Below are 16,797 nucleotides of genomic sequence, written 5' to 3'. Positions count from 1 at the left end.
TTGTGCAACAGTATGGTTTGTTCAGAAAATGTTACATGGCTTGTAGGGAAAGAAAAGAAGGGGTGCTCACAGGGTAATGCAGTCTCTCTAGTGGGAAAAAGTCATGTCAGGTAGACAGGTAGGCGCCTATAGGGGTTATACATATATAGGCACGACACTATTGCAATGGTTTCATAACCATTAGATGGGGATGCTGCTGAATCCCAAAGTCTGGCTTCGGTTACCCATCGGTGGCATGGAGACGTATTCAGAGAGGTTAAAATAACCAAATTGCTCAGGTATTAGTAGGAGTAGTACTACTCAGCACAAAGCCACGGTGAAATACCTCTCAATAACTCTGAACAGCAGAGCAATGTCTAATGGACAGCACATTATGAGCCACATAACTCCTCTGTCATGTCACCCATAGACATAGTCTGATGAGTTACTATGAGTGACAAAGGGGTGATATACCTTAAAACGCATTATGCATTAGACATTGTTCTAATAAAGAATCACAGAGTTCCTCTCTGCTGTTCAGTGGTGCTTGAAGTTTGCACTGACTACTCTTCTTACCTGCAAAACGTAACTGGAAGTGTTGTGATGCTTATGTAGAAGTGTATACACTGGTTCTGATACAGCGCACCTAGTAGCATGGAGGGTGGGGACAGATACCCAAACAGGACCTCATTGATGACATTTTGTCATGTGATGACTGTACGCAACATCATGACTTTTAGTACAATATCGGTTGCTGTCAAAATATGCCTCAATTTCAGCAATTGCTATTTGTGCCCTATGGGATAAGTGAGGATTTATGCCCCACTGTAAGGTAGTGAAGTTCCATAGGATGACTAAATATCTTAAGAAGAAAGGTGCTCTTAACCATATCTACATTCAAATATTTTTTTCCCCTTGAGTTTTTTTTTAGACCAGAGTTGGTGACACCCTTTTTAGACATGCATCATTTTGTCATATGCCTCTCGCTGTGCCGCCAATTCCATGTATCACATTGTGCATGCTACGTTGCCCTGGAGTAGAGTTGAGCGAACTTACAGTAAATTGGCTCGTAGCGAACCTCGCAGCTCGACCGTTGATTACTTTAACCATCAAACAAGGAAGCTTTATTAAAATGTATATGAAGATACATACATACATAATATGGTGAGTAAGTAAAACAACTGGTCCTTGGACCAAATAAGAACTTGAACATCCAGGTACATTCTTCCAGTCAGTAGAACATTCCAGTATAAAATGACAATACATTCAGCATAATGATATCCGGTGTCTGTACATAGTGGCACAAGAAATCAACTAGAAGGCAGACACATAATCCAAAATATCCACCCCAATAATACAAAGTAACCCCCCCCCCCCACACTTCCCAACACTCCCCTACTATCAAAGAAAAAATAACATCAATATAATGAGAAACTATGACGAATATTAGGACAATGAGATTAAGAAATCCATGGTTCCCAAACCAGGTTAAAACGCTCTACTTGATCCTCCCTAAGAGCAGTCAATTTTTCATTCAAGGTTATAGAATTAACCCTCTCCACTACTCTTGAGAAATTTAAATCTGGCTTTATCCGCTGAGAGGCAATATGTATACGGGCCGCTAGCTGGATATATTGTGACAATTTGAACGTGCGGAATGGCATTCTAATCAGTCTATGGCCAAAGATACAATAAGATGGGGTACGGGGTACTCTACATGGGAGAACAAATGTGAGCAGATCTAAGGCCCGTCTCCAATAAAGTACAACTATCGGACAACTCCACCATGTGTGGTATAGAGTGCCCCTCGCCCCGCACTCACGGTAGCAGAGTGGTGAGACCTGCCAACTGCCCTTACTGATTGTAATGCAACACTCCCTCCACTGTGCGAGAGAGAGCGTGGCGTGAATGTCTGCCTGCCAATCTGTCATAGACTTAAGTTTGGCATTCTGTGGGGGTGCACTGAAGTAAGCAAATGGGACAGAGAGTAATCCTGGCATATTCGGGAAATAAAGCATGTGTCGCTCAAACGGGGTCGGTGTGATTCGAGCAAGGTGTGGCACCTGAGCAGTGTAGAGCAACAATATTTGACGTGCTCTAAAATGTTCCCTGACAGGAATAGCATGGCACAAGTTTAACGCTGCCAGTGGGGACAGAGTCTGACCAATCAGGAAGTCATTCATGCAAAGTATGCTTTTAGCATGCCACCAATGAAAAGAGACTGATGTTAATCCAGGAGAAAAAGACTGATTATTTAGAAAAGGCAGTAAAGGGGAGGGAATAGACTATAGAGAGAACTTAAAGGGGTACTCCGGTGCTTACACATCTTATCCCCTATCCAAAGGATAGGGGATAAGATGCCTGATCGCGGGAGTCCCGCAGCTGGGGATGCCTGGGATCATGCACGCGGCACCCCATTTGTAATCAGTCCCCGGGTCTGATTACGGTTGACCGCAGGGCCGGCGGCGTGTGACGTCACGCCCCTGCCCCCGTGTGACGTCACGCTCCGTCCCTCAATGCAAGCCTACGGGAGGGGGCGTGGTTCCATCATGAGGGCAAGCTAGAATAGAAGTAAGCAATTTCGTGTCTATTTTAAGTAGGGAGATAGGTCTATAGTTATCAGGGAGTAGATGGTCTCTATTAGGTTTAGGAATGACAGAAATGTGAGCATCAAGAAATTCAGAAGGAAGAGAGGTGGAGGTGCGTAAAGGATTAAACAGTTGTAAGATGGGGTACAACCAAAGAGGCACACTTTTTGTAATAAGCTGTGGAAAAACCGTCCGGTCTGGGCGACTTCCCGGATTTAAGATGGGCAAAAACATCTGTTACTTCCTCAGAAGTAAAGGGGTATTAAAGGAAAAGTCCGGTATGGACTATTCTTATTCCATCCTGCCCTGGCTGCAAAAAGAGTGAAAACAAACTTTGTTTGTTCCCCCGGAGCTCCACTACAGCTGATCGGTTGGCCGGGCTGTCTGCTTCCTACTTCCTTTAGCCCAGAACGTCACACAGCACTTCAGCCTATCACCAGCCGAGGCGGGACTTCGCTGCGGCTGGTAATAGGCTGAAGCGCATGTGACGTGCCGGACTAAGGGAAGTAGGAAGCAGACAGCTTGGCCGACCGATCAGCTATAGCGGAGCTCCGGAAGGTAAGTGAAAGTTTGTTTTCTCTTTTTGCTGCTTGGGCAGGATAGAATAAGTGCGTCTAAGGTGTCAGGTTCCAAGGTAGTTAGGGAAACGGAAGAGAGGTAAGAAGAAAGGGTGGAAGCAGTGGAACAGTACTGGGAAGGAGCAGAGTACAAAGAGGAGTAAAAAGAGTGAAAAGCAGTATAGACTCATTCAGGATTAGCAGTACGTACACCAGGACAGAGCTGCAACGTATGAACCCTATTAAAAGACGCTGTGATACGTAACATAGACGCCAACAGGCGATCAGGTTTGTTCGCAAAGCGTTAGTAAGTGGCATTAGTCCAGTGGACCGCCTTCTCCACCTCACAAGAAAGGTGTGCATCCAGCTGCACCCTGGTGTCACTGAGCTTTAGAAAGATATAGGGAAGGAGACTGTTGGTGTGCATATGTCAGTCTAGCCAATTTGGCTTCCAAAGCCTGTCTAGTCGCTGAGCGATCTGTAACACCCGAGGCCACTGATATAATATGGCCTCTCCTGTTTGATTTATGGGCTAGCCATAGCCAGCATGGGTCACCAGTGGGTTGTGCATTATTAATAAAATAAGAAGATAAATCAGTTTCTAATTTGGTCTTTATTCGTGACATCGTGAGTAGGGACTCATTGAGCCTCCACCTAAAGGGAACTGTGGCACTATTTGCTAAATTTAAAACAGCCTGAACTATGTCATGATCCGACCAGGCGGAAGGCACATGTCTAGCATAAAGGAGTTTCGGAAATAGGGAAGTGCTAGCAAGAACCCATTCTATAAGCATGCTGAGAGGGCAAGTAATAAGTGTAACCCCTAGTTTGGCCATTTGTTCCCTCCAAACGTCAGCTACGTTGCTATCCTCAAAAATTTAAAGGGATACTCCGGTGGAAAAACAATTTTTTTTTTCTTTTTTAAATCAACTGGTGCCAGAAAGTTAAACATATTTGTAAATTACTTCTATTAAAAAACCTTAATCATTCCTGTATTTATTAGCTGCTGAATACTACAGAGGAAATTCTTTTCTTTTTGGAATGCTCTCTGATGACAGTACGAACACACTGCTCTCTGCTGACGTTATTATAATAATAATAAGTCTTTATTTATTTATTGTTGTCCTTAGTGGGATTTGAACTAGGGATCGACCGATATCGTCTTTTTAGGGCCGATACCAATAATCGGTGGAGGTTAGGGCCGATAGCCGATAACTTATACCGATATTACGGTATAAGTTATCGGCTATTTATCCCCCCGCGACACCGCTGCAGCTCATTGATTTAAAGCGGGCGCTTTAAATCAATGCACTGCAGTGGCTTTTGCGGTGCCATAGGCCGCCGCCACCACCCGCTTCTCTCCCCCTACCTGTCAGGGTGGTCCGGGCCATCCATCCTTCCTGTAGTGTCCGGCGGCATTCCGGGTGGAGAGTGAACCCGTCCGGGCTCTCCTCCTTCTCCGGGGGTCCTCTTCTCCACTCTGGGCAGGCTCCGGCCTAGGAACGCAGCATAGACGCCTCTGCGCAGTGACGCCCGTGCGTGACGCACCTGACGTCACGGTGTAGCGGCGTCTATGCAGCGTACTAGGCCGGAGCCTGCCCGGAGTGGAGAAGATGACCCCCGGAGAAGGACAGCCCACCCGATTCACCCTCCACTCGGAATGCCGCCGGACACTACAGGAAGGATGGATGGCCCGGACCACCCCATTACTGGTAAGTTTAATTTTTTTTATTGACTCGGAGGGTGGGGGAGGGGCCTGACCGGTATAACGCCCAGCACTACGGTGGGGAGTGCGGTGGGGTGGGGGGGGGCGGGTCGGTCGCGGGGGCGGTGCGGGGGGCGGGGCATTATCGGCTTATCAGCAAGGTAATTGCCAATACCGATAATGCCCAAAATTGGGATTATCGGCCGATAATATCGGCCATACCGATAATCGGTTGAACCCTAATTTGAACCCAAGGCCATAGCGCTGCAAGGCAGCAGTGCTAACTAGGGATCGACCGATTATCGGTATGGCCGATCTTATCGGCCGATAATCACGATTTTGGGCATTATCGGTATCGGCAATTACCTTGCCGATAATGCCCCGCACCGCGACCGCCCCCCCAAACCGCCGCACCGCGACCGAACCCCCCCCCCCCGACCCACCGCACCGCGACCGCCCCCCCCGACCCACCGCAACGCGTCGCACCCCCCACCGTAGTGCTGGGCGGTATACCGGTATGGACCGGATACCGTTTTTTTTTTTCTCCCACGGTATGGATTTTTGCCCATACCGCTATACCGGTCGGGCCCCTCCCCCACCCTCCGAGTCAATAAAAAAAAAATTAAACTTACCCGTAATGGGGGTGGTCCGGGCCATCCATCCTTCCTGTAGTGTCCGGCGGCATTCCGGGTGGAGGGTGAACCGGTCCGGGCTGTCCTTCTTCTCCGGGGGTGCTCTTCTCCACTCCGGGCAGGCTCCGGCCTAGTACGCTGCATAGACACCGCTACGCCGTGACGTCAGGTGCGTCGCTGCGCACGGGCGTCACTGCGCAGCAGCGTCTATGCTGCGTTACTAGGCCGGAGCCTGCCCGGAGTGGAGAAGAGCACCCCCGGAGAAGGACAGCCCGGACCGGAGAAGCAGGCGGCGGCCTATGGCACTGCAAAAGCCACTGTAGTGCATTTATTTAAAGCGCTCGCTTTAAATCAATGATCTGCAGCGGTGCCGCGGGGGGATAAATAGCCGATAACTTATACCGGAATATCGGTATAAGTTATCGGCTATCGGCCCTAACCTCCACCGATTATCGGTATCTGCCCTAAAAAAACGATATCGGTCAATCCCTAATGCTAACCACTAAGCCACCATGCTGCCCTTAGCATACATCTGCTATGCACGGTTGCTAAAATGGACAGAGATGTCAGCAGAGAGCACTGTGGTCGTGATGTCATCAGTGTTCCAAAAAGAAAGGAATTTCCTCTGTAGCATTCAGCAGCTAATAAGTACTGGAAGGATTAAGATTTTTTAATAGAAGTAATTTGCAAATATGTTTAACTTTCTGGCACCAGTTGATTTAAAAAAGAAAAAAAGAATTGTTTTTCCACCAGAGTACCCCTTTAAGTACCTGACATTGTTGGGCCCCTGATCTGCAAAGAGGAGCGGTAAGAGAACGGTCCAAAGAACTGTGAACCACAAAATGAGTCACCAGCCCATATCATATCATAGCCAATCGTAGTTCAGGGATCCCATCAAAGTGCATAACGTTCTGAAAAAAAGAAATGTGAGCATCAGTAGGTGCTCACATTTCTTTTTTCAGTACTCTCCACAATAAAAGGAAACGAATCATGCAATAAAGTAAGCACCCCCCTGCTTTTGTTCAGGTGTGTGGCTATGTAAGTATGTTTATAGGATCTATGGAAAAACCTAGGAAAGGAAGCGTGAAGTGCGACTCCTATATACATATAGGGGGATATTTATCAAAGGATTTAGACTGTTTTTTCCTGTCTTAATTTGTCGCACAGAAAGTCGCAGTCTAAATATGTGCGACTTTTCTGCGACTTTTGCTCTAGAGGATTTTCAGAACATGATGCATTCTAGTCTATCTGAGATGGAAATGCATTGGAAAATGCATTGGTGCTGATTTTATCAAAAGCGACTTTTCAGCAACAAGTCTCATCGGCTGAAAGTACGCCGAAATGTCAGACCATGCTGGAGCAGGTTTAAATACAATCTAAAGCATAGATCTCAAAGTCTATGCACTGAATTTATCAAGAGCCGTGCCCCTTTTGATAAATTAGGCGCACAATAGACTAGCCTAACCCTCTGTAGTTTGGTCTATATTGATGCGGGACATAGACAACTTTGATAAATATCCCCCATAATGTCAGGATGTAATCTAGCATAATCTCTAAATTCTTTCCCCCTCTTATTGGGGGGGGATTAAATCCCCAAACATTGTGAGATATTAACTTACACATAGTTACATAAAAATACGCTAAGGTAGCTAAACATAGATGGGAAGGGAACCGTAGAACCCCTACAATGCAGTACAGCACCAGATAATTCAGGAATATACCTCAGAAAAAGTGCACAAATAAAAGTGTACCTGAACAAATAAGAAACAAACAAGACAAACAAACAAAAAAACACACTAAAATGCACTGGGTAAGTTCTCTGAAGATGAGGAGCCATTTAACAGCACTGAGAGTGGCTCACATCAGATGCGACCGCCTCGGTGAGCTGCACGCATGCACCACCTCCCCCCCCCCCCCCCCCAATTGATTACTTTAATCTGCATAAAATAGTTCCGCTTTCCAAAGGCTCTTGTTGCCTGGAAGCCTCTTGGAATTTATCCACCTTTCCCAGGCAACTGGAGCACTTGGAAAGCTGAACTAATTTATGCAGACTAAAGTAATCAACAGCTGAGCCAAGAGGTTTGCAACGAGCCAATTTACTGTAAGTTCGCTCAACTCTACCCTGTGGGAGGCACTAACAGTAAGGGAGCTCCATGTTGCCACTATAGAAGACTACATAGATCATATCTTAAGCATTAGCATTACAAATGTGGCTGCTACCTGCCTGTTACATTTCATTACCCCCCTTTCATCACCCCCTGTTCATTTAAATCATCTCCCATTTATCATCCCCTGTGCCATTTCATTTAATAATCACACAACTGGCCTCCATATATCCGGCTCCACGGCAGGCCCAGGTACAGGCTCGGTGGCTTCCGCCAGGGTCTGACGAGTGACGGTCTTCTGCTCCGCAGGCACAACATCGGAGGCTTTGCTCGTCAGTCCCGGCAGTCACCACTGCTCACCGATTTAAATTGTCCGCAACCAGTTCAAGATCTATGTAGCGCTTTTTTATTCTCCATTCCAGTTTTGCTGTTCATAGCTGCTAGGCTCAGTTTTCCTTTATACGGTACGGTCACATGTAACGGATCTGCAGCGTATTTTACGCTGCAGATCCATCGGTGACCTGACCCATTTTGTGCCTCCAGCTGTTGCCACCCCCATTCCCCCGCCTTGCTCCGCCCCTGGCCTGCTCGCAGTGGCAATCCACCGCTACGAGCAGCAACATGGGGCCTGCGAGTTGGTGAGTGCACTCTGACATCGTGGTGCAGTGTACTCAGACATTGCAGCTGCTCCATGATGTCTGAGTTGAGGCCATGTGCAGTGTACATGTCATTACAAAGTAATGTGCAGTGTACTCAGACATCGCAGCTGCTCGGCAATGTTAGAATGCACTCGCTGACACACAGGCCCTCTGTGTGGCTGCTCGTAGTGGCAGATTGCTGCTGCGAGCAGGCCAGGGGCGGGTTGAGGTGGAGGAATGGGGTTGGCAACAGCTGGAGGCACCAAATGGGTCAGGTCACCAGCGGATCTGCAGCGTAAAATACGCTTTGGATCCCTTACGTGTGACCCTACCCTTACTGGTTAAATCATACTGAGCTTAGTAAATTTCACAATGCTTTATACGTAATAAGGATAACTTTCATGCTGGTCCTGATGTTCTGCATTTTATAATTCTGTACTATACCATTATATTTTTCTGTATTTATTGTTGCTAAATTGTTTTAGGTTTTGGATATTCTTTTAATAATGACTTGATGTACACTGTTTTCAGATTTTGGGCCACCAGATAAACGATTTTACACTTCCAGATGTTACCTTGGTTGGAGAGCACTCTGATGCCTCGGAACTAGGAAGAATGCTCCAACTTATTTTAGGCTGCGCTGTAAAATGCGAACAGAAGCAAGGTAATTCACATATACCATTACTGTCTTTTTGGATATACATGTGCTGAAATCTAAAGATTGAATATCAATGTGGGATCAACTGACTGGTTTTGCCATTGACCCTCTGTGGCCATAAATACTGTGCTCAAATACTGCCAGAATCTGTGGGATCTGCCAAGTCCAATGTCAGTGAGTAGCTTTCATCAAATAATATCCTGCCTTAGGATCAGGATCTGCTGCATATTTTTGCTGCATATATTCTGCAGCTTATTTTGCTACCCATTAACGTGCAGATTTTTGCTGTAGATCTGCTGCACATTTTTCTGCCCATTGACTTCAGTGGGTAACAAAATCTGCTACAGCAGATTGGCAGCAAAAATGCACCCCTCTGAATATACCCTTAGTATAAATAATCATCCTCGGCATTATCTATTGGAGATTATTTCTGGAAATGGTCTGTTTTTCACCCATTGGCTTGAATGAGGGGAAAAAACTGCTACAAGTGAATATTGTAGCATGCAAAACCCATCAGTGCAATTTTTTTTATACACAACGCAAGGAGATTTACAATGCAGTTTTCACACATTTTTTTTCTGCATAAAATCTTTAATATTTTTAAATAGCTAAGAAATGTAACATTCCCATCAATTTTTCTTCTGGTAAACTATAGATAGGCCTCAAGCGTCATATTATTTTTTCATGACTTACTGTTTTATAGGGGTCCAGTTTGTCATAGAACCCAACAAAAAGTCACGTGACAGGATGAATTTTCCATTGTAGACCTTCATTCAGTGTTAATGGGAAGATTGTATATGTAAGGGTGTATATATACATACATACACGCAAAAGCAAAAAATTGCAGCACCGCTTGTGCATGGTGCTATATATATTTTATTCTTTTCCAGTAGTTTGTTAAACTTGTTCATTTTATTTGCAGAGTACATCCAAACAATTATGATGATGGAAGAGTCCGTACAGCATGTGGTAATGACTGCCATACAGGAGGTACGCCGTCTTCATTGACTGTGATCTTAAAGGGGTTGATTGAGATAAATTAATAAAAACCCCTACCAGGGTTATAAAGCAACAAAATACACTATACTCACCTGTCTTCCCGATACCTTTATATTCTTACCTGAATGACATGCTCTCTCTGCTCTCCTGATAATGTCCCAATGACTGGCCTCAGTGGTCTCGTGCAGAGTGCTCCAGAGACTTCATCGGGAGAGTATTTTTATTCAGTTAAGAAAACAGAGGCAGGGTGAAGGCCCTGAGCAGCATTGTTAGACTCAGTAAGCAGTAGACAGGTGAGTATAGTAAATTTTGTTATTTAATACCCTAGCAGGCAGGCTGTGTTTTTTATTATTTGTCTACGTTATAAAACTTAAAGGGGTTAACCAACGAACATAATTTAAAAAAAACAAAAAACAACTCAGATCAGCATAGGACATTAACATAGCATCTATTATTCTACTGTGACCTTCGTTTCTCCTGTACACGGCTCTAATACACCTTTTTGCCCTCCTGCTTTTTCCCTTCCCTGCAAGCTGTCTTTAAACTACAGGTCCCAGCATTCTTTGCTGCCGCTATGTGCTCACTTCCTCCAATGTGCCGTTTTCTGCCTCAGTCACCTGACCAGCCCCAGCACTCAGAATGTATTTTTTTTTTTTTTAAATATATTTTTTATTAAAGTCCTCAAAAGAAAACATTTAACATTTATATGTAGCCAATAGGCCTAGGGCTCCAACACCCCAGCAATATCATTGTACAGACATCATGAAAATCATCACAATACAAAGAAAAGAAAAAAACAACATCTCGGCATTAATGCTCAGTATATATTACCCCATCAACACCAAAACAAGCACTCAGAATGTTACTAAGCAACCATTCACATCCTGCTTTCATCTGCTGTGCTATATAGCAATGATTCACAAAATGGGTGCCTCCATCTACAAAACTACAACTCCCAGCATTCCCAAAAGGTCTAAGTTTTTAAACAACTGAAGGCACCCTTTTTTGGAAAACACTGCTACATAGATAAATATATAGACAGACAGAGATATATCTCCCCAATAAAGCTCTACTAAAACATAATTATATATATATATATGTTGTATATATAAATTACATATACACGCATATATATATTTGAATAAAAATACATATACACATATGTATTTTTTTCATACAAATAATTGTGCGTATTAGATATCTTTTATATATACATATAAAAATATTTTTATATATAATCAGTGTTTCGCAACCAGGGTGCCTCCAGCTGTTGCAAAACTAAAACTCCCAGGATGCCTAGGCAACCAGAGCCTGTCCAGGCAACATCTGGAGGGCCACAGTTTGGAAACCACTGTGCAATGGTCTACAAACTATGCCCCTGCAGATGTTGCAAAACTACAACTCCCAGCATGCCTGTACAGTGTGGACTTGCTGGGAGTTGTAGTATTGCAACATCTGGAGGGCAAAAGTTTGGTGACGACTACACAGTGGTTTCAAAATTGTGCACTTCTATCTGTTGCATAAATAAAACTCTCAGCATACACTTCAGCTGTCAGTGCATGCTGGGAGTTTTAGTTTTTCAACATCTGGAGAGCAACAGTTTGGAGACCACTGTGCAGTGGTCTACAAAATGCACTCCTCCAGGTGTTGCAAAACTACAATTCCCAGCATGCTCAGACAGTCTGGGCATGCTGCAAATTGCAGTTTTGGAAGATCTGAAGGGGCACGGTTTGGTGACCACTAGAGTGTGGTTTCCAAAATGAGCCCTTCCAGCTGTTGCATAACTACAACCCTTAGCATGCCTTTTGGCTGTTAGTGCATGTTGGGAGTTGTAGTTAAAAAAAAAAAAAAACATTAGGTAGGCAGCAGTTCTCCCACATTAGGGGCATAGTTTCCCCATGTTAGGTAGCACAGATTCCCCACATTAGGAACATAGTTTCCACACATTAGGTAGCATAGATTCTGTACATTAGGAGCATAGTTTCCCCACATTAGGAGCATAGCTTCCCTGCATAAGTTAGAATAGGTTCAACCCCCCCCCCCCCCCCCCCCCCAAACACACAGACACACACACACATAGACACACACTCACCTGACCTTTTCTCCGGTGGCGGCATGATGATTGACATCACTGACGTCCAGACCAGTTGAGTAGCAGGGGAGCGAGAGCTGTAGCAGGGGAGCGGGAGCCCTCCCCCCCCCCCCCTCTTGCAAAGAAGAAAAAAAAAAAAAAAAAACAAAGTCATACTCACCACCACTATTGCTGCTCCGGTCAGTGTGACTGCTGCGGCTCACCTGGGTTCCTGCGGCCGCTCATCTCCCTCCTCTGCGCTCCAGGGCAGTCATCAGTGTCGGAGCATAAGGGAACAGACGTGCTGCCTCACGGGTGTTGGTAGGCAGAAGAGGTCTCCTGCTTTCCCTCGCAGATGGAGAGTCAGGGGGTCCATCTCAGCAATTGAGTCATGTGATCTCCGTCTCGGAAGGTGGGGGCTATAGGAGGAGGGACAGCAGCCGAGACGGAGATGCCAGAACAGGGAGGCAGAAAAGGGTTTTGATGACATTTCACTATAGGAATAGTGGTGAAAGGAGTGTAAATTTTTATGGAGTGTAAATGGATGTTTATTGCAAACATAAAAAACTATGAAGGAGGAAACTAATAATAGATACAAATTATTAACTGAACTAGCCCTTTAATATTCCCTGATATATATATATATATATATTTTTTTTTCTTTATGCTAAATATTTTATGCCAAGAAAAAGAAAACAAAAAGTATTATAGTAGTTAAATCTTTATTGGCTAACAAACAACATTTCATTAGCAAGCTTTCAGGTCACAGGGGCCCATTGATTGGGCAAGTTTACTAGTGAATGACTTCTGTAAACCTGTCTGCTGTGGGGCCCCTGTGTCATTTGTGACACAATAGTATTTAGCATCACATAGATTTTTCTGGCTAACATAGTGCCACACAGTTTGTTTTGTTTTTTTGCTGTACATGAAAACCTTTTTGCAGCAGTTAGTGTATTACACATCAATTTCATTAACAACAGGGCAGCATCCCCAGAAACAGGCACCAGCACACACAGTAAAGCAGTTGTTGAACTAACCACGTTATTAAGCATTACTCTAAGAATTATATAACTTGTCCACTTAACATGAAGTCATAAAGTGGAGGTTTCTTTTATTGCACCAATCCCCATGTGCTTCCTCTTCAATAGAGAAACCACATAGAGGAAATAAAAAAATTTCTGCTCACCCCTTATATGTTCTACATTAGTGCTTCCCAACCAGTGTACCTCCAGCTGTGGCAAAACTACAACTTCCAGCATGCCCGGACAGCCAGAGGCTGTCCGGGCATGCTGGGAGTTGTAGTTTTGCCACCGCTGGAGACACACTGATTGGGAAACACTGTTCTACATATATGCTTTTCTATGATTTGTTTTATTTCCACAATGTATGTAATATTTCTGCTGAATGGAGAATGGTATGAACTGGTTATATCATTGTTGTGATTTGTCTGTTTACAGCTGATGAGTAAAGAAACCCCTGTCTCTATTGGAACAGATGCCTTTGCTGAACTTGACAAACAAGTAAGTCATCCGTCCAGATTAATCCATCAAAAACTGTCTGGTTTTGCGCATAACAACCAATCACAGCTCAGCTTTCATTTTACCAGCGCTCATTAAAGGGGTACTCTGGTGGAGAACTTTTAAAAAAAAAATAAACTGGTGCCAGAAAGTTAAACAGATTTGTAAATGACTTCTATTAATAAATCTTTACCCTTCCAATACTTTTTAGCAGCTGTATGCTACAGAGGAAATTCTTTTCTTTTTGAATTTCTTTTTTGTGTTGTCCACAGTGCTCTCTGCTGACACCTGATACCCGTATCAGAAACATTGGAAACCTATGCTGCTCTGGACAGTTCCTGACACGGACAGAGGTGTCAGCAGAGAGCACTGTGGACAAGACAAAAAAGAGATTCAAAAAGAAAAGAATTTCCTCTGTAGCATACAGCTGCTAAAAAGTACTGGAAGAGTAAAGATTTGTTAATAGAATTCATTTACAAATCTGTTTGACTTTCTGGCATCAGTTGATTAAGAAAAAAAATAAAATATTTTCCACCGGAGTACCCCTATAAGATTTGCAAGCTGAGCTGTGATTGGTTGTTGTTACGTTGTCATAAAGACCTATTTACCCTTACAGCTGTTAAGATGTGTTCACACATTGCAGTTGAAGCAAAAGAACAAACAAACAAACTAAAAGCACAACATGTGCATACACCCTTACTACAAAAGGGAAATAACAGCATAAAAAGTCCCAATAACTAGCCACTTTCATTTTCCAGAGGCATTTTCCTCTTTGTCCAGTATTAATGATGATTTTTATTAAAGAGAATAACTTATGCCAAAGGAGATTGTTTTGATCCGAATAAACACCTTGGGTAGGATTTAGAAAATTGTGCCAGCACTGAGCCAGTATAGGCAGGTGTATAACATTTTATATACAGGAACAACATTTTTTACAGCAATTTATTGTAAACTAGAAGGATGTGGTTTTTATCCCTACACGGTACTTTTCCTGAGTATTAGCGCTGCAGCCTTGCCTTATTTACTTCAATTTGGACAAGGCTGCAGTTCCTGGAGAGTCGCTGAGTAAGGTACATGCCGAACATCCTTATCGCTTCATTCTAGGGTAATACAGGGTTCAGTGGTCAGGCCCCTAGTGATAGATGACGGTATTTTCTAGCATTATCAAATAGTTCAGTACAGGAAGTCTGCTATGCATGGGGTGCAAAGCAAATACCGTATTTATCGGGGTATACTACTCACCGGCCTATAACACGCACCCTCATTTTACCAAGGATATTTGGGTAAAAAAAGTTTTTTAGCCAAATATTTTTGGTAAAATGAGGGTGCGTGTGTGTGCATGCGTATACCCTGATACACTGTTTCTGACCCTGCAGAAGCCCCCAGGAAAGGCAGAGAGAGAGAGGCCATCGCTGCCTGCTTATCTCCCCTGCCTTTCCTGGGGTCTAGAGCCCTGCTGCCGCCGCTTCTCTGCCCCTGCCTTTCCTGGAGTCTAGAGCCCTGCTGCCGCCGCTTCTCTCCCCCTGGCTATCGGCGCCGCTGCCCCATTGCCTTCCCCATCCCCGGTTTTATAATTACCTGTTGCCGGGTCGGCTCCGCGCTGCTACTGGTTCCGGTGTGGCGTCTCCTGCGTCATTGCTATGCGCTGCGAGGCGCAATGACGAGTGACATCTTCAACATGACGTCCCTCGTCGTTGCGCCTCGCAGAGCATAGCAACGACGCAGGGGATGCCACACTGGAGCCAGAAGCAGCGCGGACCCGACCACGGCAACAGGTAATTATAAAACTGGGGATGGGGGAGGCAATGGGGCAGCGGCGCTGATAGCCAGGGGGAGAGAAGCGGCGTCAGCAGGGCTCTAGACCCCAGGAAAGGCAGGGGGAGAGAAGCGGGCAGCGATGGCCTCTCTCCCCCTGCCTTTCCTGGGGGCTTCTGCGGGGTCAGAAAAACCGGGGATGGGGGAGGCAATGGGGCAGCGGCGCCGGCAGTCTCAGGACCCCAGGACAGGCAGGGGCAGAGAATTGGGAAGCGACCTGCAAAAGCCTCTGCAGTTTATTGATTTAAAGCGCCCGCTTTAAATCATTGAACTGCAGCGGCTTATCGGCGTATAACACGCAGATAAACTTTAGGCTAAAATTTTTAGCCTAAAAAATGTGTGTTATATGCCGATAAATACGGTACTTGGTCAAAACATAGGAGGGAAGTTCTAATTCCCTGCGCTAGTGCAGAGGGGCAAGATTGTGCAAATGTCTGTGAAAGTTTTTTTTAATAATTTTTTTGTTTGCACAAATAATTTCAGAAACAAATGTTCTTTATTTGACTTGTAATTACCATTAAATGGCACAACGAAGACTCATTTTACACAGATCAGATGATGTCTGTATGTACCTTCCTGGTTAGGTGTTGCCCGGGCGCTGTTTGTATTGATTCGAGTTAGCTTCAGTGATCAGTGAATAGAAACACAGTCGTGATCAATTGATTTATAGACAGTTTAGTTTTCTTTGAATATGCTGTACATCTCTGCCATTGAGAAGACCTTCTGAGGGCAGCTGTACATATATACTAACTAATAAAGAATGAATTATTAGACTATTTTAAATTTTTTTGAACAGCTAAAGAAAACAACAGAAGAACTGAATGAAGCATTGGCAGCAAAAGAAGAAATTGCCCAGAGATGTCACGAACTTGACATGCAGGTTGGTATCTGTCTGCCAATAAAAATGTGATAGATATCTACTGCTGCCAGGCCAAGCAGTCTAATCTGGACAGTTGAAATAAAATAAGATATTCTGTATATAAGAGAGAGTATCGTGAGTTGCTGGCATTATGCCAGTATGCAAAACTCCTACAGTAATGACCCAAGGAACACGCTTCACATATTAACTACCGTATATACTCGAGTATAAGCCGACCCGAATATAAGCCGAGGCCCCTAATTTCACCCCAAAATCCCAGGAAAAGTTATTGACTCGAGTATAAGCCTAGGGTGGGAAATACATCATCCCCCCTGTCATCATCCAGACCCCCGTCATTAACACCCTCATCATCATCACCCTGTCATCATCCCCCCTTCATCATCACCCCATCATCATTACCCTGTCATCATCCCACCTTCATCATCACCGCCTGTCATCATCCCCCTTCATCATCACTGCCTGTCATCATCCCCCCCTTCATCATCACCGCCTGTCATCATCCCCTTGTCATCATCCCACACCCCCCCCCTTCATCATCCCACACCCCCCCTTCATCATCCCCTTGTCATCATCCCACACCCCCCCTTCATCATCCCCTTGTCATCATCCCACACCCCCCCTTCATCATCCCCTTGTCATCATCATCCCCACCC

At 44.7% G+C, this 16,797-nt stretch overlaps 1 protein-coding gene across 2 annotated transcripts in view; it reads left to right on the top strand.

Moving 5' to 3' along the window:
- HOOK3 (hook microtubule tethering protein 3) overlaps nucleotides 1-16,797 on the top strand; it is a 119,997-nt gene that overhangs the window by 33,820 nt on the left and 69,380 nt on the right. For both annotated transcript variants that reach the window (XM_056518236.1, XM_056518237.1), the window contains exons 5-8: nucleotides 8,736-8,868; nucleotides 9,785-9,852; nucleotides 13,390-13,452; nucleotides 16,061-16,144. In XM_056518236.1, the coding sequence (XP_056374211.1) occupies nucleotides 8,736-8,868; nucleotides 9,785-9,852; nucleotides 13,390-13,452; nucleotides 16,061-16,144 (348 nt within the window). The remainder of the gene's footprint in view (nucleotides 1-8,735; nucleotides 8,869-9,784; nucleotides 9,853-13,389; nucleotides 13,453-16,060; nucleotides 16,145-16,797) is intronic.

This window comes from Hyla sarda, chromosome 1, assembly GCF_029499605.1.
Source record: "Hyla sarda isolate aHylSar1 chromosome 1, aHylSar1.hap1, whole genome shotgun sequence".
Lineage (NCBI taxonomy): Eukaryota > Metazoa > Chordata > Amphibia > Anura > Hylidae > Hyla > Hyla sarda.
The sequence above is the reverse complement of the archived record's forward strand: the minus strand, read 5'-3'. Positions and strand labels throughout refer to the sequence as shown.